At 40.7% G+C, this 21,147-nt stretch overlaps 1 protein-coding gene across 6 annotated transcripts in view; it reads left to right on the top strand.

The window, feature by feature from the left end:
• APPL2 (adaptor protein, phosphotyrosine interacting with PH domain and leucine zipper 2) overlaps positions 1–21,147 on the top strand; it is a 109,371-nt gene that overhangs the window by 27,514 nt on the left and 60,710 nt on the right. For 4 of the 6 annotated variants that reach the window (XM_077111900.1, XM_077111901.1, XM_077111898.1 and 1 more), the window contains exons 2-4: positions 1,151–1,249; positions 20,287–20,346; positions 20,981–21,052. In XM_077111900.1, coding sequence (XP_076968015.1) covers positions 1,151–1,249; positions 20,287–20,346; positions 20,981–21,052 — 231 coding nt within the window. Of the gene's footprint in view, positions 1–735; positions 859–1,146; positions 1,250–3,661; positions 3,793–20,286; positions 20,347–20,980; positions 21,053–21,147 lie in introns of those variants that run through there. The other 2 variants (XM_077111902.1, XM_077111903.1) reach the window with 2 other exon arrangements.

Genomic DNA, 21,147 nt, shown 5'->3' with positions numbered 1-21,147 from the left:
CTGAAGAGAATGTACTGGTCTCAAAGCAGCTGTTTTTCTCTTTGAGGACACTGGGTAAAGCCAGGACAAGCATGCACTGTTCTGAGGTGCACCAGGGTTTGTGGAAATCAGGGGTAGAACGTGTGTGGGGGAAGGCAGTGGCTCCTGTTCTTTGGGGGTGCTTTGTGGTCAGTGATTGTGCTCTTACCTTAGTAGGTTAGCAAAAGGAGGGAATAGAAATTCATTTGAAGGGAAATAATGAGCCTTAATGGATTGTTCTTCATAATGTTGTTTGAATATCACCTCATTAAACGCATTTCAGTAACTTATTCTCCATTCTATGCCTGATGAGTTATTTTCTGAAGTAGTGATCCCCTGATCACTGAAGTAGCATTTTAAATGGCCTTTGTGCTGCGTACATTAATGAAAGTCCCTTGAGTGATGTCTTGCTGTTTCTTCATACACTATGCAGCATATAAACATTTCTTTAGTGCTTAATGTGTGCCAAGCACTATGCATGAAAACAACAGGGAATACCTTTTATCTGGTGACATTGCTCAGCTGCTCTCAGAGCAGTGTGTAGCCAGTTTTTCTGAAAGAGCTAAACTAGAATTCTGGTTAAGTTGCTGTTTGAGTCTCATGTCCACAGCTACCCCTGGTGGACCCAGGGTTCATGAAATTGCCTGATCATGGGTGTGAAAATTGGTTGCACAAAATATGATGAAAAACATTCTTTTCCTTAAAAGGGAAGAATGACACACTCCCACAAGATGTCCAAGATTGCAGAAAACCAGGCGGATGGTTGACTGCTGGGCGATTGTACTATAGCAAGCTGGAGTTCTGACCACACCCGGATACACAGATGGACCTTGACTTCAAGTTCAGTTTATGGGCTTGAGAGGAGAGGCTGCCCTTCTTAACACTATTGGATGGGGTTTGAATTGGTGCTTAGGTAGAGGCTAGAGTTGGGACAGAAAATAGCCCTTCAGTCTTAATCTTTTAAAAACTGGGCCTGGTGCTCCAATTTCATTTTGTCCCTGTGCTATAGTTTAAAGAATTCAGTCAGAGAAGCAACATGTACTGTCTCTCCCCGTTTCAGTTTGTGTATGTTTTCTACTTCCTTTGTAACTTTCCACTTAGACACAAAATGGACTTTTTTCTTTTCTTGCAGACTCGCTCTTTACTGAGCGTTTTCGAAGAAGATGCTGGCACCCTCACGGATTACACCAACCAGCTGCTCCAGGCAATGCAGCGCGTCTATGGAGCACAGGTATGCCGTTGCCCTTGCCTTGCAGAGGAGCAGAGGAGAAGCCCTCTGCCCTCATGTTGAACTTCTCTCAGGAGTTTGTGAAATTGGAGCCAGAAAATCCACATTCAAAATTCTGGAATAAAATCAGAATTGTTTTACTTCTCTTCATCTCAACAACTAAGGACCTTCTGTTTTTTTTGCTTAAGAAAGAGAGTAATTTTCCTGTAACATGAACCAGTAGAGGGGGCCACATAACTGCTTTAATTTTTTTTTAATTCAACCCCAGAGGGAAACATCTGAGTCTTCTCTTCCTATTATAAATGAGTGGTATTCAGTATTTTGAGACGTCCTCTTTGTCTTGCTCATAAATGTGCAGTCTTAGATGTTGATGTGGGAGGGTAGAGATATTTTTTTCAAGTGCTTCCTCTGAAAAGACTTGAGTCACAGTTCTGAAACTATTGGTTGGCTCCTTTGTTTTGAGGAACAAATACCTCTAGCTTGCAAAAGCAAGGAAAATAAATTGCTGAATAGCATAAGTGAATCTTTTTAAGATCAGGAAGTGCCCATGTGTGTTGCCTTCTAATAGACTTGTGAGTTAAAATAAAATTTATTATTACACATAACATTTTATGGCAACTGATCGTTTTTGTTATTGATTCCTTATCAATTTAAATCTGTGTTATTGTTTCTTTTTCTCTTCTATGATCTCTAAAGAAGTAACTATATTCAGTAGTATATAGCTCTATAATCATATATAGTTGTTTATTATTATATAGCTCTTGGTACTAATATATATACTTATTGATTATTACCATTGTTTTTAGTTATTCATTCATTTATCCATTAGATGTTTTAAAGATTATGTGAGAGGCTGTGTTCTAGGTTCTGAGCATAGGGCAATAAAAAAAATTCCTCTTTTGTGGAGCTGATATTTCCGTGGGGAAGATAGACGGTGAACTAGATAAATATGTGAAGTATATAGTGTGGTAGGTGCTGATATATTCGATGGGAAGGGGATTGGGGAGTAGCAACCTAAACAGGGTAGTTGATGAAGGCCTCGCTGATATGACAGTTGAATAAAGACCCTACGAGATAAGGGAAATGAACTGTTAGGACTCTAAGAGAGAAAAAGAAAGTTCAAACAATGAGTTTTCTTGATGATTAATTAATTCTTTTAAAAGATACTTCTCTGGAAAGTTACTTAACTATATGTAGGCGTATACATAATTATTCACAAACAACTTTTAAATGACAGAAACAACTTTGTAATATAATCTGTAGTCATTATAAATGAGAAAGATGATTTTGAAAGGTAGGAAAGGTATTTTCAAGAAAGTGTTCCTGTTGCAGCTATCATTAAGATTATTATAATAAGGAGTGAGGTTTATGATAAAGAATAGTATGAACTGCATTAAGGATCATTCATTGGTTGTTGTTTTTTTTTGTTTGTTTTATTTTTTGGTATGGGCCGGTTCCGGGAATCAAACCTGCGTCTCTGGCACAGCAGGCAAGAAGTCTGCCACTGGGTGCACTGCCTGGGATCATGCAATTTATTGTGTAGAGAGCACTTTTCATACAGCATAGTAGATGGTCAGTAAATGCTTGATTAGGAATAAACATTAATATAACAATATTTGAATGCCAGTTGTAGATTAGACACTGCTATTATCGAAATAAAAAGACTCAGTCCCTGCTGTTAGGGTTGGTAGACAAACAAAACAGTTACCAGAGTTTTAGAGCTGCCAGGAGATGAGGGTCACCTAAACCCAGAGCAGTTGTGGTAGACACTGAAAAGGGGGATCATTATGTTGAGATTTATTGAATACTTAATAGTTTCCAGGTACATTTCAGAATCTTTTACATTGATCATCTCATTTAATTTCCCCAACAACTCTGTGATATGGGTATTGCTGTAACCCCATTTTATAGGTCAGGAAATGAAGGATTCCGAAGATGAGTAACTTGTCCAAGTCCTTCCAGTTAATACTGGGCAGAGCAAGTCTGCCTGAAGCCAAAGCCCGAACTCTTAAATCAGGGGATGGTGTGATGGTCAGGTTCTGGTGTCAGGTTGGCCAGGTGATAGTCCCCAGTTGTCTGGTCAGGCAAGCACTGGCCTGACCATTGCTGCAAGGATATTTTATGGCTGGTTTATTATCATTGGTCAGTTGATTGCAGCTGTGGCTGGTTATATCAGCAGTCAACTAAGAGTGCATGTCCCACAAACAAGATCATCCAAATGAGATAAAAGTCTTAGTTGAAGGCTTTTGAGGAAGAAGAGAGAATCTTTCACTGCTTCTTCAGCCAGTGAGCCTCTCCTGTGGAGTTTGTAGAAACTTTACATTGAACCTGTCAGCTTCACAGCCTGCCCTGTAGATTTGGACTCTTCCATTCCCATGGTTGCATGAGATGCCTTTATAAATCTTCTATTTACAGATCTCTCCTGTTGGTTCTCTATCTAGAGACCTGAACTAGGATATGACATTGGAAGTGGAAAGAAATGAGTGGATTTCAGAAGTATTTAGGAAGCAGATTGGTGCTTGATTGGAGATGAAGAGGTGGAGTGGGTGAGTGCTCAGTCCATACTGATGGTCAGGTCCCTGTCTTGAACAGTAGGTTGGGTAGATGGGAGAGCACAGGGAGAGGAGCAGGGCACATGGGGGTCAGGGTGTGTGGATCATAATTCTGTCTTGACAGTCTAAATTTTAGGTGTCCATGGAACATCAAAGTGGGGAGAGAAACCTTGAAAGGTCAGCTCTAGAGTTCAGGGCTGGAGATACAGGTGTGTAAACTATATAATATTATGCAAGTTTAACTTATTAATCAGAACTAATTTTAACTACCAAAAGAAGCATGTGCTCATTGGTAATTTTGTCTGTTTCTTTTGGTAAGACATTGAGAATTTGGAGACTTGAGCACTTGTGTTTATATATATGTATATATATATATATCTTCATTTATTTTTTATTTTATTCCTCAAATATTCAAAATTCTTAAAAAGATAATTTTTTTCTTATTGGGCTTAGGCCTGCAGTTGCTTGCTATTCAGTATTTTGAATATTGTCATTAAGTGATTTGTCTTTTTGAGACCTAAAAGCCCCAAGACGTAAGGGACTGTCTGCTGCTTCTGAGAATCTCTATTCAGCCTTTCCAGTCTGTCAAAATCAGTTTCTTGGAGATGTCCAAACACCCTCTTATGCCTTTTTTCTTTTGAACCAGTGACTATGTTTTGCCAAAATTAAGTGCCTCTTGCCTGTAACCGGCCCTTAATTCACACCACATGACCATCATGTGGTTTCTCTTGCTGACCAGAAATCCTTCCTCTTGCTTCCGGGTTTCCTGCAGCAGATGCTATTGAGACTGTCTGGTTAGTGCTGCCAAGCCCAGTGATTCAAACAGCAAGGAGCCACATTTACATCGCAGGGTCAGAGTCACTTGGTTTTTCAGATTTATTTGAATGCACAGGTGGTTTTAGTTCTGTTTTTTAATTAAAAAAAAAACAAAACTTTTCTGGCCCCCTCTTTGATCAATTTGTTTTGATATGTGTATATAAAATTAATACTACTACTAATTTCACTTTGTTCCTTAAAGACTGTACACCTCCACACATTGATTTGATAGAATTTTGTAATTTCATTTTTAAAACAGGCATTTAACAAGATTTGTTGTCTCATTATTATATTTTAAAACCCAGGCTTATACTGTTGATAAATGATAACTATTCACAAAAGTTAGTATAATCAGACCATATGATAAATTTCTGGATTTTGATATAGTAAATGTCTTTCAGACCTTAGTTTGAGAAAGAGGAAGAGCAAGAAAAACTAGAGGAAAGTTGTATGAGCAGTTTTGCTGATTGTGACTATTTTGTAGGAAAATTTTAAATTTTATTTGGCTTAAGCTCTAGAACAAAGCTATAGGCGGTGGCTATTTTTAGCATCTTACACAGACCCTGGAGTCCCATCTGGTCTCTTAACTGTCAAATGTTCCTTGCACATGGTGGGAACTGAGTACTCCATTGTGGGTCATTTGAGTGAAAGAAGCTGAACGCATTTCTAATGCAATAACAAAGCAGACACTTGTTACTTAGAAAGAGCTGCTATTTTTTCAAAGATTGACTAAAATTAAAATTTTCAAAAGTGTCTGAACAGATGCATATACATACATATTCAGTTAAATCTGCTCAAATTTTGTGCTTAATGATATATGGTACTTGTTTTGATTCTGCATATCTGCTACAATTTTGTTTCTCTTTCAAAGAGGTTTAACATTTTAAAATATTTTTAAAATGCGTATATTAGGATCGCACAACGAAATTTACTTTGAAAATCTTATTCCTCTTCTCAGATATTTTACTGAGAAAACAGGGGCAGGTGAAGTGATTTTTCTGGCTGCCAGGAGTAAGGCTGTTATCATCAGTGTTAGTGAAACCTGGAAACTCTTGCAACCTTTGTTTCTCCTTTAACAGCTGACCAACTCTGTAGTCCTCTCCTTCAGTTTGGGTGGAATTGTGTGTGTGTTTTTTGTCCTTTAAAGTAAAAGTTTGGATGGAATTTTTTGAGTGAGAACCCACTCTCATTTTGTTTCCCAATAGGTACATTAATTAGCTTAACTTAATAGCGTACTTATAGTCACACCTGAAGTAAAACACTTTCTTTTTTATTATACCAAATTTATGCATATTTTCCCTCCTCTCTCCTCCCACTGTCTTGCCCCCATTTGAGAAGCTGCTATTCCCACCTCAATTCAGGTTTGTAGTTTTTAGGATCAGTAGTTCTGAACTCCAAAATGTTCGATTAAAAATAGATGCAGGAAAGTGACTATGTTTGATTAAGCCTGATATGTTGAAGGAAAGTCCAAGAATCAAAGACTCTATTGATCCTAAAAACTGCAAACCTGAATTGAGGTGGGAATGAGAGTGGTGGGCATCTAGGAGTGTGAGCTTATAATAGGGAAGGAAAAGTATGTGGGAGGCAGAGAGGATCATATATTTATTTATTTGTTTGTTTGTTTTTTGCATGGGCAGGCTCTGGGAGAGCTATATTTTTTAATAATAAAGAATATCCTCCCTTTATTAGGCACGTAAAAGTACCAAGCACTAGGCTGAGCATTGCATAACAAAGGAGAAGTATTATAATATGTATTTATACATAATGAAACGAAGACTCAGAGAGGTTATGTAGCTTCCCTAAAGCCTCCAGAAATAGCAGTAGAGGGTGAGGAAGAATGAGCTTTAAAGCTCATTCTTCAGCAGCTTGCATCTGTCAGCCTAACAGCTTTATAATGTGTTAGAGGTGAGAAACAATTCCTTTTTATATTCCAAAATATCTTCCTTCATTTAGTTTGTTTTTATTCATAATTGTTTTAATCAGTGCCTTTTAGCAGCTCTGAAAAGCAGTCAAATTGAGGTTTTTATGGTAGGGCCTGAGAGGGGATGTGTATGTAGCCTCGGCATGAGGAAACAGAGTGCCTGAGTGGTTTCTGAGAACAACTACATAGACTTGGATTCCTGCACTTGGTTAGCATGTGTGGTCTGCAACTTTCCCTCATACTCACATTGAAGACTTTCAGATTGACATGAAAAATTGTCATGGTCTATATTTTTCCACTTAGGTCCAGGGATTTTATGGGTGACCCCGGAATCAGACAGATCTGAGTTCAGTCTTGGCTTAGCCACTTCTTCTGTGGCCTTGGGCAAATCATTTCATTGCATGAGTTTCCTTCTCTGCTGAACGGAGCTCGTAATAATGCCCACCTTTTAGGATTGTTGTGAGGGTAAATAGAATGAAGACCTGCAAAGTGCAAACTAAGGTCATTGTCTGGTATGAAGTGCCCTCTTGGTGTTAATATGACCATCTTCCGAGTCTTATAATAATAGCTCCAATGGCCCTGTACACTTGGGCTGTAATTGGGTTAAATAGGTTTGGTTCTCTGCTCCCGATTTTCTTGAAGGAGCAGTCTACACCTGCTTGCTTCACTTCCTCGCTGGGTGTTTGATGTTTGCTCTTCACGCTGCCTCTGTCTGGGCCCCTTCTTCCTGTTGAGCTTGAACAGGGGCTCTTACTGCTGTGGTCCATAGTCTCTCTGCACCCTTAGCCCGTGGGCAGCATCTGCTTCTTTTAACGACATACCCGCTGAAACTGTCTTCCTTTGGTTTCTGGGAAAAGATCTCTCCTAGGTCTTCTCCTAGTCTCTACCATTGTTGCTGGGACCCTTTTGCTAGCTATCCCTTAAGTCTTGGTGATCTCCAAAATTCCACTGGAAGCCTCCTTCTCTGATTAGCGTCGGTTGGCTCCCTGGGCAAGATCACTTCAGCAACAGCCTGGCCATTTTTTTAAAAAAATGATTATTTTTATTGAGATTTCTTCACACACATAGAGTCAATGCAAAGTATACAGTCAGTGGCTCACAGTGTCATCGCATAGGATCATTTTTAGAACAGCTGCATCACTCCAGAAAAAGAAATAAAAAAGAAAATCCCATACAACCCATACCCCTTACCCCTTCCTCTCGTTGACTACTACTGTTTCACTCTACCCATTTTTTTCCCCTTATCCCCCATTATTTATTTATTTATTTGTCCTTATTTTTTACTCATCTGTCCATACCCTTGATAAAGTGAGCATCAGCCACAAGGGTTTTACAATCACACAGTCACACTGTAAAAGTTATATAGTTATATAGTCTTCTTCAGGAATCAGGGCTACTGGAACATAGCTCAACAGTTCCAGGTATTTCCTTCTAGTTATTCTAATACAGTAAAAACATATCTATATAATATATAAAAATAGCCTCTAGAATGGCCTCGACTGTTTGAAGTCTCTCAGCCACTGAAACATTTTGTCTCATTTCTCTCTTCCCCCTTTTGGTCAAGACGGCTTTCTCAATCTTTATGGCAGGTCCCGGCTCATCCCGGGAGTCCTGTCCCACATTGCCAAGGGGATTTACACCCCTGGGTATCATGTTCCATGTAGTGGGGAGTAGCCTGGCCATTTCTGAATCTCTGTTTCTAGCTCTTGTCTCTTTTCTGAGCTCTAGGTCTTTTTTCCCAAACGACCCCTGCCTATTTTCACTGTGCAGAGTGGGGTGTTTTCAGCTCTCCTAATCAGTCTTTCTGTCTTCAGGAAGATTTCTTGCCACTTCAATTCTTGCTCTACCTTGTAGCTAGATATAAATCAATTACATCAACATTTCCCTTTACCTCCCCTTCTTAAGATGCTTCTGTGGCTCCCTGTAATCCCCATGACAAATGTTTAAACTCTTCAGCCAGGTACATGAAGCTGTTCATGAGCTGAGTATCAGCCCACTCCAGACTCATCTCTGGCTGTTCCTGAATGTACCATGCCCTCTACATACCTCGTGACTTTGCCATGCCATTCCTGCTGCCAGGCATCCCCAAACCTGTTACTCGGGCAGATGTCTTTAAGACTAACCTTAAGTCTAAGGGGTATCTCTGACATGTTTTATTTCCTCCTGTCCTGGCCAAAATGCCCTTCATCTGTGTACCATGATGCCCTGAACACTTCTTGATCAGAGGACTTGAGGTGCAGTTAGTAGGGGTTCCTTGTTCCTTTGTGGGCTATGAGTCCCAGAGAGCAGATTGTGTCTCTAATGCCCGGAACCATGCCTTGACCCATCCAGTGTCTGTTAAGTAGGTGTTGAGTGGAGGACTGAGTTCGGGATATCTTCATGTAAGAGTCAGCACATCCCAGCTGTACTTTTTCATGTCACTTCCAAACCTGTATTCCTTAGCTGAGGACTCTCATCCATTGGGTCAACCCAGCTGGAAACCCAGTTTTCTTTGACTCTTCCTTCTTCTTCACTGGCTATCGTAGTTTTTGCCTGAGAAATCCTGCTCAGATTTATGCCACCGTCTCCACTTTGTGGCTGAGGCTTAACCTCTGTTTTATTTCTCACTTCACTACTTCAGATGGTCTCCGTACTAGTCACCTTCAGTGTTTTCATGGTAGCTCGTGGTTTTTCTTTGTCCCGTGTCTGTTCTTGTCATTCTTCTGCCGAAGAAGCTGCCCCATGGCCTCCAGAAGAGAGCCACAGGCATCCCTTTCTGGTCTGCTGTAAACACAGTTTTCCAGCTTTGTTCTGCTGCACTCCTCACTGCTCCCTGTGTGCATCCTGTCTTAAAAAGCTATGGGCCTAATCCAACCCAGGACCCCCGGCTTTGCTGTAAGCTCTGGGATGGACGGGACTTTAAGCCTCTGGACTTTAGGTAGGCTCTTTGGTCACATGTTCAGTATAGACCCAAGCAAGTCCTGCATTGTAGCTTTTGACTCCAGGTGGATTTCTTTGGGCCCTACTTGCCATTCATATTTACCAAGGGTGCTGCCCACAGAACCCTTTGGTTGGTTTCAGGTGACAACTGCAGTTGATAAGCTCTCTGTGCCACAGTAAGATAAAGTCTTCCTCTGCCAAAACTCAGTTTTCCTTTCAGGTTTTCTAGTAGCCCATCTTTCTGCATTGACAACCACTTTGGGGGTTTCTGCTTAACATGGTAGATACTGTCAATAAGACTTTTGTCAGATTTCTTTTTTTATGGATTCTTATTAGGCATCATATAGTGTAGATAATAGCAAGGGAGCTATTCCCTAAAGTCAAAAGGAATCTTACCCATAGAAGCCCATTTAGATTCACAGTGTTAGGCCACCTCTTTTGCTGGATTACAGCTAGAAGGGTATGGGAGCTCTGGTCACATCTAGATGTCTGACGAGGCATGAGTATTAACTAGATAGTTTGGGATTTTGGGTCAGAATAGCATAGTGTTAAGAACTTGGGCTTCGTATTCAGAGTTCGGCAAACTTTGATTTGCCAATTACTAGCTGGATGATTTTAGAAAGTTATTTATCCTTTTTGAACCTTAGTTTCCTCATTTATAAAATTGGAATGATAGTACCTCCTTCTTAGTGCATAGAAGTAAGAGTTAAATATGTGAATAGAAGAGAAGTGTTTAACAGCAAGGTCAAGTATCTAGAAAAGACTCATAAATGTTAGCAGCTGTCTTTTATTGTTATTACCAATATTTACTCATCATCCAGTTTTGCAAGTCTTACAGCAGAGATAATTATGCTGGCTTAAATCACAGGGTGTGGATTAATTAATTGATGTTGGTAAAGCATTTCATAAACGTTTGTGCATAATAGATTAAGTGTGAGTGAGGTTAAAGTTGGTCTAGTTCAAAAGACTTTTCATGAACTATGCTCTGTACAGGAGAGATTGCATTTTTTCAATGCCATTCTGTTATTTTGCGGTGGAATTATACTGGTAGAACACGACCTTACTTGTCCTTGCAGCCTGAAATCACACACATTTGAAAATACACAGCATAAGGTATTTCCAGGAGGGACTGGGCAGAACCCAGTTGGACAAAATATTTTTGGAAAGCAGCTCTTGATATTGTGACTTTTTCCCTACAGTGGGGTTTGTGAGTGGCACATGAGCACTTTCCCCTTTCATCAGCCTTAGGTGCAGTCTGGCTGATGCTGGCAGCTTCCTGGCAGGTTTTCCCATTACTACTCAGAAAACTTGCCAGTGAGTTCTAAAGAAGAGAAGAATTCCAGGTGTTTGTCGTGAGGGTCTTGAGGGTGATTATTATATTTGTTGCCAAGTCTCTTCAGGATGCAAATAGGAGGGAGTAATATTTTAGAATTAATTAAAATAAAGAAGGAATTGGAAGAGTAGAAAACGTTTTTGAATCTGAGATTAGTAGAACGCCTCCTGAAGGAGGTGTGGCGAAGAGCGGGAATTTACTGTCCATGGCAGCGTTGGCAAAGTATGGCCACTGGCCTCATTTTTGTAAATAAGGTTTCATTGGAATGAAACCACACACATGTATTTATGTATTGTTTATGGTGGTTTTCATGCTACAATAGCAGAGTTGAGTAGCTGTGACAGAGACCATATGGCCTATAAGACAATAATATTTACTGTCTGCCTCTTACAGAAAGTGTTTGCCAAGCCTGATCTAGCATAGGTCTTCTCATTTCTGAGCTCTTGTAGGACATGAGATCATAGCGAGTATTTAGGAGTGTGTATTTTAGAATTGGACAGACCCAGATTCACATGCCACCCCATCACTAACTAGCTCTGTGATCTTGGGCGGGTGGCTTAACTGCTCTGTGCCTGTTTCCTCAGTTATAAAATTGGGTTAATAATAGAACTTATCTTATAGGGTTGTCAGATTTAATTGAAGCAGTGCAGTGGAATGCACTCAGTGTAGCGTCTGGCATGAATTAAGTGCTTAGTAAATGTTGGATGCAATTGTTAATGTCATTCTGTAGGTCTAGGAATTATATTCTAATTGGGAGGCCCTTAGGCAACCTGTGTTGCCAAGTTAGTGGAACAAATCCACCTTAAACCCACTGCAACTCACTCAGAGAAGAACAAGGGTTTTTCTAGTAGAGTAGAATATAAGCCTGGTGAGTAGGATAAAACCCTTAACCCCTTGCCCTCTGATCTTCAAAACATCACTCTGCTAAATATGGTCAACAGGCAGTATGTCCCAGATGAACATGTCATCCTTCCATGTTTTTGTATTCTGTGGTCTCCCACTTGTGCTATTTCCTTGTAGGGTGTTTTGGTTTGTTAAAGCTGCTGGAATACAATATACCAAAAATGGAACAGCTTTTATAAAGGGAATTTATTGTTTTAAGTTTACAGTTCTGAGGCCATAAATATTTCCAGAGAAAGAAACCTTGACTCAAGAAAAGTTAATGGGTCCAGAATACCTCTGTCAGCTGGGAAGCCTTGCATCTGCCAGGGTCTTTGGCTTCTGGTTTCAGACAGCTCTCCTGGGGGCGTTTACCTTCTACATCTCCAAATGCTTTGTTGCTTCATAGGCATCTCCAAAATGTTTACTCTTTTAAAGGACTCCAGTAAACTAATTAAGACATACCTTGAATGGGCAGATTCATATCTCCATCCAATTAAAAGGCCACACCTGCAATTGGGTCTGCCACATCTCTGTGGAAGTAATCTAACCAGAAGGTCACACCCACAATTGAGTGGGGCAATATCCATGGAAATAATTTCATCAAAGATTTCCACCCTAAACAATAGGGCTGGCCCCACAGAAATGGATCAGGATTAAAACATGGCTTTTCTGGGGTGCATAATTGTTTCAAACTGGCACATAGGGTTAAGCGGTATTTTTCTGTCTGACACCATGATTCCAGATACTCTTTTAAAGTTGGAATTTAGATGAACTTTTTAACCCTGTTCATTCATTCTTTCTTTCATTCATTCAACAACATTTATTGAGTGTCTGTTATGTTGTAGGAAGCGTCGCATATTACTAGGTGAAGGACCTAGTGCTTGTGGATTTGCTCTCTTGCCTCCTTGGACATGGCTACCAGCTCTAGTTAGTTTTGAAAGGAGTAGCACACCAGCTGCGAAAGCCAGGAGTTTTTGTTACGTTTGCCCAGCTTTACTCTGGGGAAGAAAAGAGAAAGTCACACCCTTTTGGTCTGTTAATGCCTGTTCCTTAAAGCAAATGAAGGAAGTAAGGGAACAGGTTGGCAGAGAGTCTGCACAAAGGACCCAAAAAAATGGAATTAGGCTCTGGTGGGTCCTGCAAAAGGGGACCATGAAAAATAAATCAGCCTCCTGCAGAGTTCAGGACTTACCCTTAAAGGAACAGCAAACCTAGGAGAATTAAAAACTAAGGGGAGGCCAAGGCCAAGAAGGTAGGCCAGTGCCCACTCCTCATCTGTGCTAGGTCAAATCCAGTGTTCTCATCCTCTCCTAGGAATAAGCTCTGAACCTGAAGAGAAGCTTTAACTGAGCTTTTGAAATGTAAGGCAAGTTTTCTTGGCTGGGACATGTCAGTGGTGGTAGAATAGTGGTAGAAAACTGCTGTGCAGCCAGAGATTGAAGTCAATGAGAGAAGAAAACGGACCCTATTAGCCAATAACAAATAGCATAAAACAGCTCTCCCAGGGCAGTACAGCTCCTAAAGAACAGTCTTTTCCTTGGGTTTTCTGTGACATTTGGATTTAGTTATGCTTCTCTGTTACTGTCTGTCATTACCGATTTAGTGCTCTTAAGCCTGGTAGAATCTGATTGCCAGTGTGTTGCTTAAATTTCCACTGCAGGCCCATGCCCCACAGCAGCCGGCCCGCCCGCCCTCCTCTCCCCTCTTTGTCCGCCGGCCCGGGGCGCGGCACCCACGCCCCGCAGCAGCCGGCCCGCCCGCCCTCCACTCCCCTCTTTGTCCGCCGGCCCGGGGCGCGGCGCCCACGCCCCGCAGCAGCCGGCCTGCCCGCCCTCCTCTCCCCTCTTTGTCCGCCGGCCCGGCGCGCGGCGCCCACGCCCCACAGTGCCCACGCCCCGCAGCAGCCGGCCCGCCCGCCCTCCTCTCCCCTCTTCCCCCTCCTGCTCCAGAGGCTCTCCAACCACCACCGTGCCCTCTTCCGCCTTCACCGGCTCCTCCGCCACCGGCCTCGACAGCCTTGCCACCCTCACCTTTCCTCCTCCAGAACAGTTACTGGGGGAGTGGAGACAATACAGAGCAGCTCCCAGAGCCACTATGGAGATCAAAGGGACGGCGTACCCCATCCTGGAACGGCTGACTGTCTGGGAGAACCAGCTCCGGTGAGATCACCGAGGGGCGCAGGCTTTCCCAGGCGGGACGGCAAGCGGCCGGAGTCCCTCCCTTCCTCCTTCCCAGGCCAGCTGGCAGAATTGGGCAGGCAGTCCCCTTGGGCCGCGGTGGCTGGCGCCCCCACCACGCGAGGCCCCCCGGACCAACTGAGAGAGTTGGGTCGGAAATCCCCAGACTGCGGAGAACGGTGACCGGGGGGTCCCTTCCAAACACGTGACTCCCTGGTCTGGCTGGGAACAGTGCACTCTCCCGGGCTGCGACAGCTGGCGCCCTCCCGCCACGCTTGGCGCCCCAGGCCGACTAGGAAATTCGGTCGGGCGCTCTTCCGTGCTGCGGCGGCCGGTGACCCTCCCCACGTTCGGACCCCCGGGCCGGCTGGCACTCTTCCAAGACGCTTCGGCTGCCGAACCTGCCCTACAGCGAGAGTTTTCCAGAGTTAAAGGACCCACAGCAACTTTCACTGGTGGAACCCGTAGACAAATGTGTGCCACGAGTGCCACCTACTGGGCAGGATAAGAAAAACAGAACCCAGAGATTTCACAGAAAAATCTTTCAACCTGTGGGGTCCAACACCCAGGGAAATCTGACTAAATGCCCAGACGCCAGCAGAAGATAATGGATCACGCTCAGAAAATTGAAAATATGGCCCAGTCAAAGGAACAAACCAATAATTCAAATGAGATACAGGAACTGAAACAACTGATGCTGAATATACGAACAGAAATGGAAAACCTCTTCAAAAACGAAATCGATAAATTGAGGGAGGACATGAAGAAGACATGGGCTGAACCAAAAGAAGAAATAGAAAAACTGAAAAAACAAATCACAGAGCTTATGGAAGTGAAGGATAAAGTAGAAAAGATGGAAAAAACAATGGATACCTACAATGATAGATTTAAAGAGACAGAAGATAGAATTAGTGATTTGGAGGATGGAACATCTGAATTCCAAAAAGAACCAGAAACTATCTGGAAAAGAACGGAAAAATTTGAACAGGGTATCAGGGAACTCAAGGACAATGTGAATCGCACAAATATATGTGTTGTGGGTGTCCCAGAAGGAGAAGAGAAGGGAAAAAGAGGAGAAAAACTAATGGAAGAAATTATCACTGAAAATTTCCCAACTCTTATGAAAGACCTAAAATTACAGATCCAAGAAGTGCAGCGCACCCCAAAGACATTAGACCCAAATAGGCGTTCCCCAAGACACTTACTAGTCAGAATGTCACAGGTCAAAGAGAAAGAGAGGATCTTGAAAGCAGCGAGAGAGAAGCAATCCATCACATACAAGGGAAACCCAATAAGACTATGTGTAGATTTCTCAGCAGAAACCATGGAAGCTAGAAGACAGTGGGATGATATATTTAAATTACTAAAAGAGAAAAACTGCCAACCAAGACTTCTATATCCAGCAAAATTGTCCTTCAAAAATGAGGGAGAAATTAAAACATTTTTAGACAAAAAGTCACTGAGAGAATTTGTGACCAAGAGACCAGCTCTGCAAGAAATACTAAAGGGAGCACTAGAGTCAGAACCGAAAAGACAGAAGAGAGAGGTATGGAGAAGAGTGTAGAAAGAAGGAAAGTCAGATATGATATATATAATACAAAAGGCAAAATGGTAGAGGAAAATATTATCCAAACAGTAATAACTCTAAATGTTAATGGACTGAATTCCCCAATCAAAAGACATAGACTGGCAGAATGGATTAAAAAACAGGATCCTTCTATATGCTGTCTACAGGAAACACATCTTAGACCCAAAGATAAACATACGTTGAAAGTGAAAGGTTGGGAAAAGATATTTCATGCAAATAACAACCAGAAAAGAGCAGGAGTGGCTATACTAATATCCAACAAATTAGACTTCAAATGTAAAACAGTTAAAAGAGACAAAGAAGGACACTATATACTAATAAAAGGAACAATTAAACAAGAAGACATAATAATCATAAATATTTACGCACCGAACCAGAATGCCCCAAAATACATGAGGAATACACTGCAAACACTGAAAAGGGAAATAGACACATATACCATAATAGTTGGAGACTTCAATTCACCACTCTCATCAATGGACAGAACATCTAGACAGAGGATCAATAAAGAAATAGAGAATCTGAATATTACTATAAATGAACTAGACTTAACAGACATTTATAGGACATTACATCCCACAACAGCAGGATACACCTTTTTTTCAAGTGCTCATGGATCATTCTCAAAGATAGACCATATGCTGGGTCACAAAGCAAGTCTTAACAGATTTAAAAAGATTGAAATCATACACAACACTTTCTCGGATCATAAAGGAATGAAGTTGGAAATCAATAATAGGCGGAGTGCCAGAAAATTCACGAATACATGGAGGCTCAACAACACACTCTTAAACAACCAGTGGGTCAAAGAAGAAATTGCAAGAGAAATTAGTAAATATCTCGAGGCGAATGCATATCGAAACCTATGGGACGCAGCAAAGGCAGTGCTAAGAGGGAAATTTATTGCCCTAAATGCCTTTATCAGAAAAGAAGAAAAGGCAAAAATGCAGGAATTAACTGTCCACTTGGAAGAACTGAAGAAAGAACAGCAAACTAATCCCAAAGCAAGCAAAAGGAAAGAAATAACAAAGATTAGAGCAGAAATAAATGAAATTGAAAACGTGAAAACAATAGAGAAAATCAGTAAGACCAGAAGTTGGTTCCTTGAGAAAATCAATAAGATTGATGGGCCCTTAGCAAGATTGACAAAAAGAAGAAGAGAGAGGATGCAAATAAATAAGATCAGAAATGGAAGAGGAGACATAACCACTGACCTCACAGAAATAAAGGAGGTAATAACAGAATACTATGAACAACTTTACGCTAATAAATACAACAATTTAGATGAAATGGACGGGTTCCTGGAAACACATGAACAACCAACTTTGACTCAAGAAGAAATAGATGACCTCAACAAACCAATCACAAGTAAAGAGATTGAATTAGTCATTCAAAAGCTCCCTAAAAAGAAAAGTCCAGGACCAGACGGCTTCACATGTGAATTCTATCAAACATTCCAGAAAGAATTAGTACCAACTCTCCTCAAACTCTTCAAAAAAATCGAAGTGGAGGAAAAACTACCGAATTCATTCTATGAAGCCAACATCACCCTCATACCAAAACCAGGCAAAGATATTACAAAAAAAGAAAACTATAGACCAATCTCTCTAATGAATATAGATACAAAAATCCTCAATAAAATTCTAGCAAATCGTATCCAACAACACATTAAAAGAATTATACATCATGACCAAATAGGATTCATCCCAGGTATGCAAGGATGGTTCAACATAAGAAAATCAATTAATGTAATAGACCACATCAACAAATCAAAGCAGAAAAATCACATGATCATCTCAATTGATGCAGAGAAGGCATTTGACAAGATTCAACGTCCTTTCCTGTTGAAAACACTTCAAAAGATAGGAATACAAGGGAACTTCCTTAAAATGATAGAGGGAATATATGAAAAACCCACAGCTAATATCATCCTCAATGGGGAAAAATTGAAAACTTTCCCCCTAAGATCAGGAACAAGAAAAGGATGTCCACTATCGCCACTATTATTCAACATTGTGTTGGAAGTTCTAGCCAAAGCAATTAGACAAGAAAAAGAAATACAAGGCATCAAAATTGGAAAGGAAGAAGTAAAACTATCACTGTTTGCAGACGATATGATACTATACGTAGAAAACCCAGAAAAATCCACAACAAAATTACTAGAACTAATAAATGAGTACAGCAAAGTAGCAGGCTACAAGATCAACATTCAAAAATCGTAGCTTTTCTATACACTAGTAATGAACAAGCTGAGGGGGAAATCAAGAAACGAATCCCATTTACAATCGCAACTAAAAGAATAAAATACCTAGGAATAAATTTAACCAAAGAGACAAAAAACCTATATAAAGAAAACTACAAAAAACTGCTAAAAGAAATCACAGAAGACCTAAATAGATGGAAGGGCATACCGTGTTCATGGATTGGAAGACTAAATATAATTAAGATGTCAGTCCTACCTAAACTGATCTACAGATTCAATGCAATACAAATCAAAATCCCAACAACTTATTTTTCAGAATTAGAAAAACCAATAAGCAAATTTATCTGAAAGGGCAGGTTGCCCCGAATTGCTAAAAACATCTTGAGGAAAAAAAATGAAGCTGGAGGTCTCGCGATGCCGGACTTTAAGGCATATTATGAAACCACAGTGGTCAAAATAGCATGGTATTGGCATAAAGATAGATATATCGACCAATGGAATCGAATAGAGTGCTCAGATATAGACCCTCTCATCTATGGACATTTGATCTTTGATAAGGCAGTCAAGCCAACTCACCTGGGACAGAACAGTCTCTTCAATAAATGGTGCCTAGAGAACTGGATATCCATATGTAAAAGAATGAAAGAAGACCCGTATCTCACACCCTATACAAAAGTTAACTCAAAATGGATCAAAGATCTAAACATTAGGTCTAAGACCATAAAACAGTTAGAGGAAAATGTAGGGAGATATCTTATGAATCTTACAACTGGAGGCGGTTTTATGGACCTTAAACCTAAAGCAAGAGCACTGAAGAAAGAAATAAATAAATGGGAGCTCCTCAAAATTAAACACTTTTGTGCATCAAAGAACTTCATCAAGAAAGTAGAAAGAAAGCCTACACAATGGGAGATAATATTTGGAAATGACATATCAGATAAAGGTCTAGTATCCAGAATTTATAAAGAGATTGTTCAACTCAACAACAAAAAGATAGCCAACCCAATTACAAAATGGGAAAAAGACTTGAACAGACACCTACCAGAAGAGGAAATACGGATGGCCAAGAGGCACATGAAGAGATGCTCAATGTCTCTGGCCATTAGAGAAATGCAAATCAAAACCACAATGAGATATCATCTCACACCCACCAGAATGGCCATTATCAACAAAACAGAAAATGACAAGTGCTGGAGAGGATGCGGAGAAAGAGGCACACTTATCCGCTGTTGGTGGGAATGTCAAACGGTGCAACCACTGTGGAAGGCAGTTTGGCAGTTCCTCAAAAAGCTGAATATAGAATTGCCATACGACCCAGCAATACCATTGCTAGGTATCTACTCAAAGGACTTAAGGGCAAAGACACAAACGGACATTTGCACACCAATGTTTATAGCAGCGTTATTTACAATTGCAAAGAGATGGAAACAGCCAAAATGTCCATCAACAGAAGAAGGCTAAACAAACTGTGGTATATACATACGATGGAATATTATGCAGCTTTAAGACAAGATAAACTTATGAAGCATGTAATAACATGGATGGACCTAGAGAATATTATGCTGAGTGAGTCCAGCCAAAAACTAAAGGACAAATACTGTATGGTCCCACTGATGTGAACCGACATTCGAGAATAAACTTGAAATATGTCATTGGTAACAGAGTCCAGCAGGAGTTAGAAACAGGGTAAGATAATGGGTAATTGAAGCTGAAAGGATACAGACTGTGCAACAGGATACAAAAACTCAAAAATGGACAGCACAATAATACCTAATTGTAAAGTAATCATGTTAAAACACTGAATGAAGCTGCATCTGAGCTATAGGGTTTTTTTTTTTCTATTATTACTACTTTTATTTCTTTTCTCTATATTAACATTTTATATCTTTTTCTGTTTTGTTGTTAGTTCCTCTAAACCGATGCAAATGTACTAAGAAACGATGATCATGCATCTATGTGATGATGTTAAGAATTACTGAGTGCATATGTAGAATGGTATGATTTCTAAATGTTGTGTTAATTTCTTTTTTTTTTTTCTTTCCGTTAATAAAAAAAATTTCCACTGCACTTAAATCCCAGGCCATTGGGTCCTGCATGTTCTCTCCTCTGTCAGTATTGCCAACCTTGTCTCACCACCACACCCTGCACCCTTGCCCAGTTACGCTCTTCAAATAGTGCATATTCTTCTGGAAAGCTTGTCCGTATGGTCAGCTCTGAGTCTTTTGTTCAGGTGCCTGTGTCACACAGTTCTGTCTTGGAGGCAGTCTAGGTCCTCCCTTTGTTGACCTCTGAGTGCATCCAGTGTTTTCTTCCACAGTCTGCATCCCTTTTGTATTTGATGTCTCCTCCCCAGTGAACCCCATGACAATAAGATTGTACACCTAGCACTTTTACCATAACATTTGATACATTATAATTGGGTACCACACTTTTTGACTGACTGAATGTCCAGAAGGAGCTGTAATTTTTGGAGAGTAAAATCCGCTTTAATTTCTTGATTTATTTTTGTTTCCAAATAATTTTGACCAAAACCATTTATTTCACAGGCGCATACATATATTATTTTTTAATGGAATCTTTAGGTGGTTTTTTGTTGTTGACTATATATACATTGGACAAATTTTATTTACTTTTCTCTTCTCCCTGTAGAATGAAATGTGCCTGGCCACTCAGCAGCTTTCAAAGCAACTGCTGGCGTATGAAAAACAGGTAACACAATATGTAGCATATTGGTGCTATGCTCAGTAAGCTTGAAGTGGAGTTTTTTTCTTTTTAAAGAATTCTCCAGAGGTATCCTTTAGAGATGGCCTGCTTGCCTCCCTTCTTCCCTCCCTCCCTCCTTTCCTCCTCCTCCTCCCACCTCTTCCTCCCTTTCCTTCCTTCTCTCCCTTCTTCTCTCTCTCCCTTCCCTCTTTCCCTCCTTCCATCCTTCCCATAATTTTTTCCTTTTGTCTTGTCTTTTCCTTTTCACTGACAAACTCTAACTGGTAATTATCCTATAGTCTGTCGAATTAGTCACCTTCCCTTTGAGGATTCATAGTCTCTGAGGAACGATAAGCAAATCAACACCAAGTCATTCCAGGAAATAAATACTCGAGTCTCCATTATGCCCAAACCAAAGAATGATAACCAATGAAGGAATGGCCAGAGCAGGGCAGTTGAGTACATTGCTGGGGCAGGCAAGGGAGACCCCTTCTTTTCTTCAGTTGGATACTTGTGGCATGACCTGGTCTTGGGAGAAGAGAGAAGTCAGGGTGGAGGGCAGGGCATTGTGGGGTGGGGATTCGGTGCTGAATTCTCGAGCATTCAGATGACACCTGGCTCTTTTATTGTTCGGTCTTAGAATTTTGCCCTTGGCAAAGGAGATGAAGAAGTTATTTCTACACTCCACTATTTTTCCAAAGTGGTGGATGAGGTAAGATAAGCAACATGGCAAATTTTTATTTGATTCTTCGTTGAGCCTTCATCTTTATTTTGGTCCACTTTCTATTTAAAGATATTTAATTAAAT

The sequence above is a fragment of the Tamandua tetradactyla genome, chromosome 7 (assembly GCF_023851605.1).
Source record: "Tamandua tetradactyla isolate mTamTet1 chromosome 7, mTamTet1.pri, whole genome shotgun sequence".
Taxonomy (NCBI): domain Eukaryota; kingdom Metazoa; phylum Chordata; class Mammalia; order Pilosa; family Myrmecophagidae; genus Tamandua; species Tamandua tetradactyla.
The sequence above is the reverse complement of the archived record's forward strand: the minus strand, read 5'-3'. Positions and strand labels throughout refer to the sequence as shown.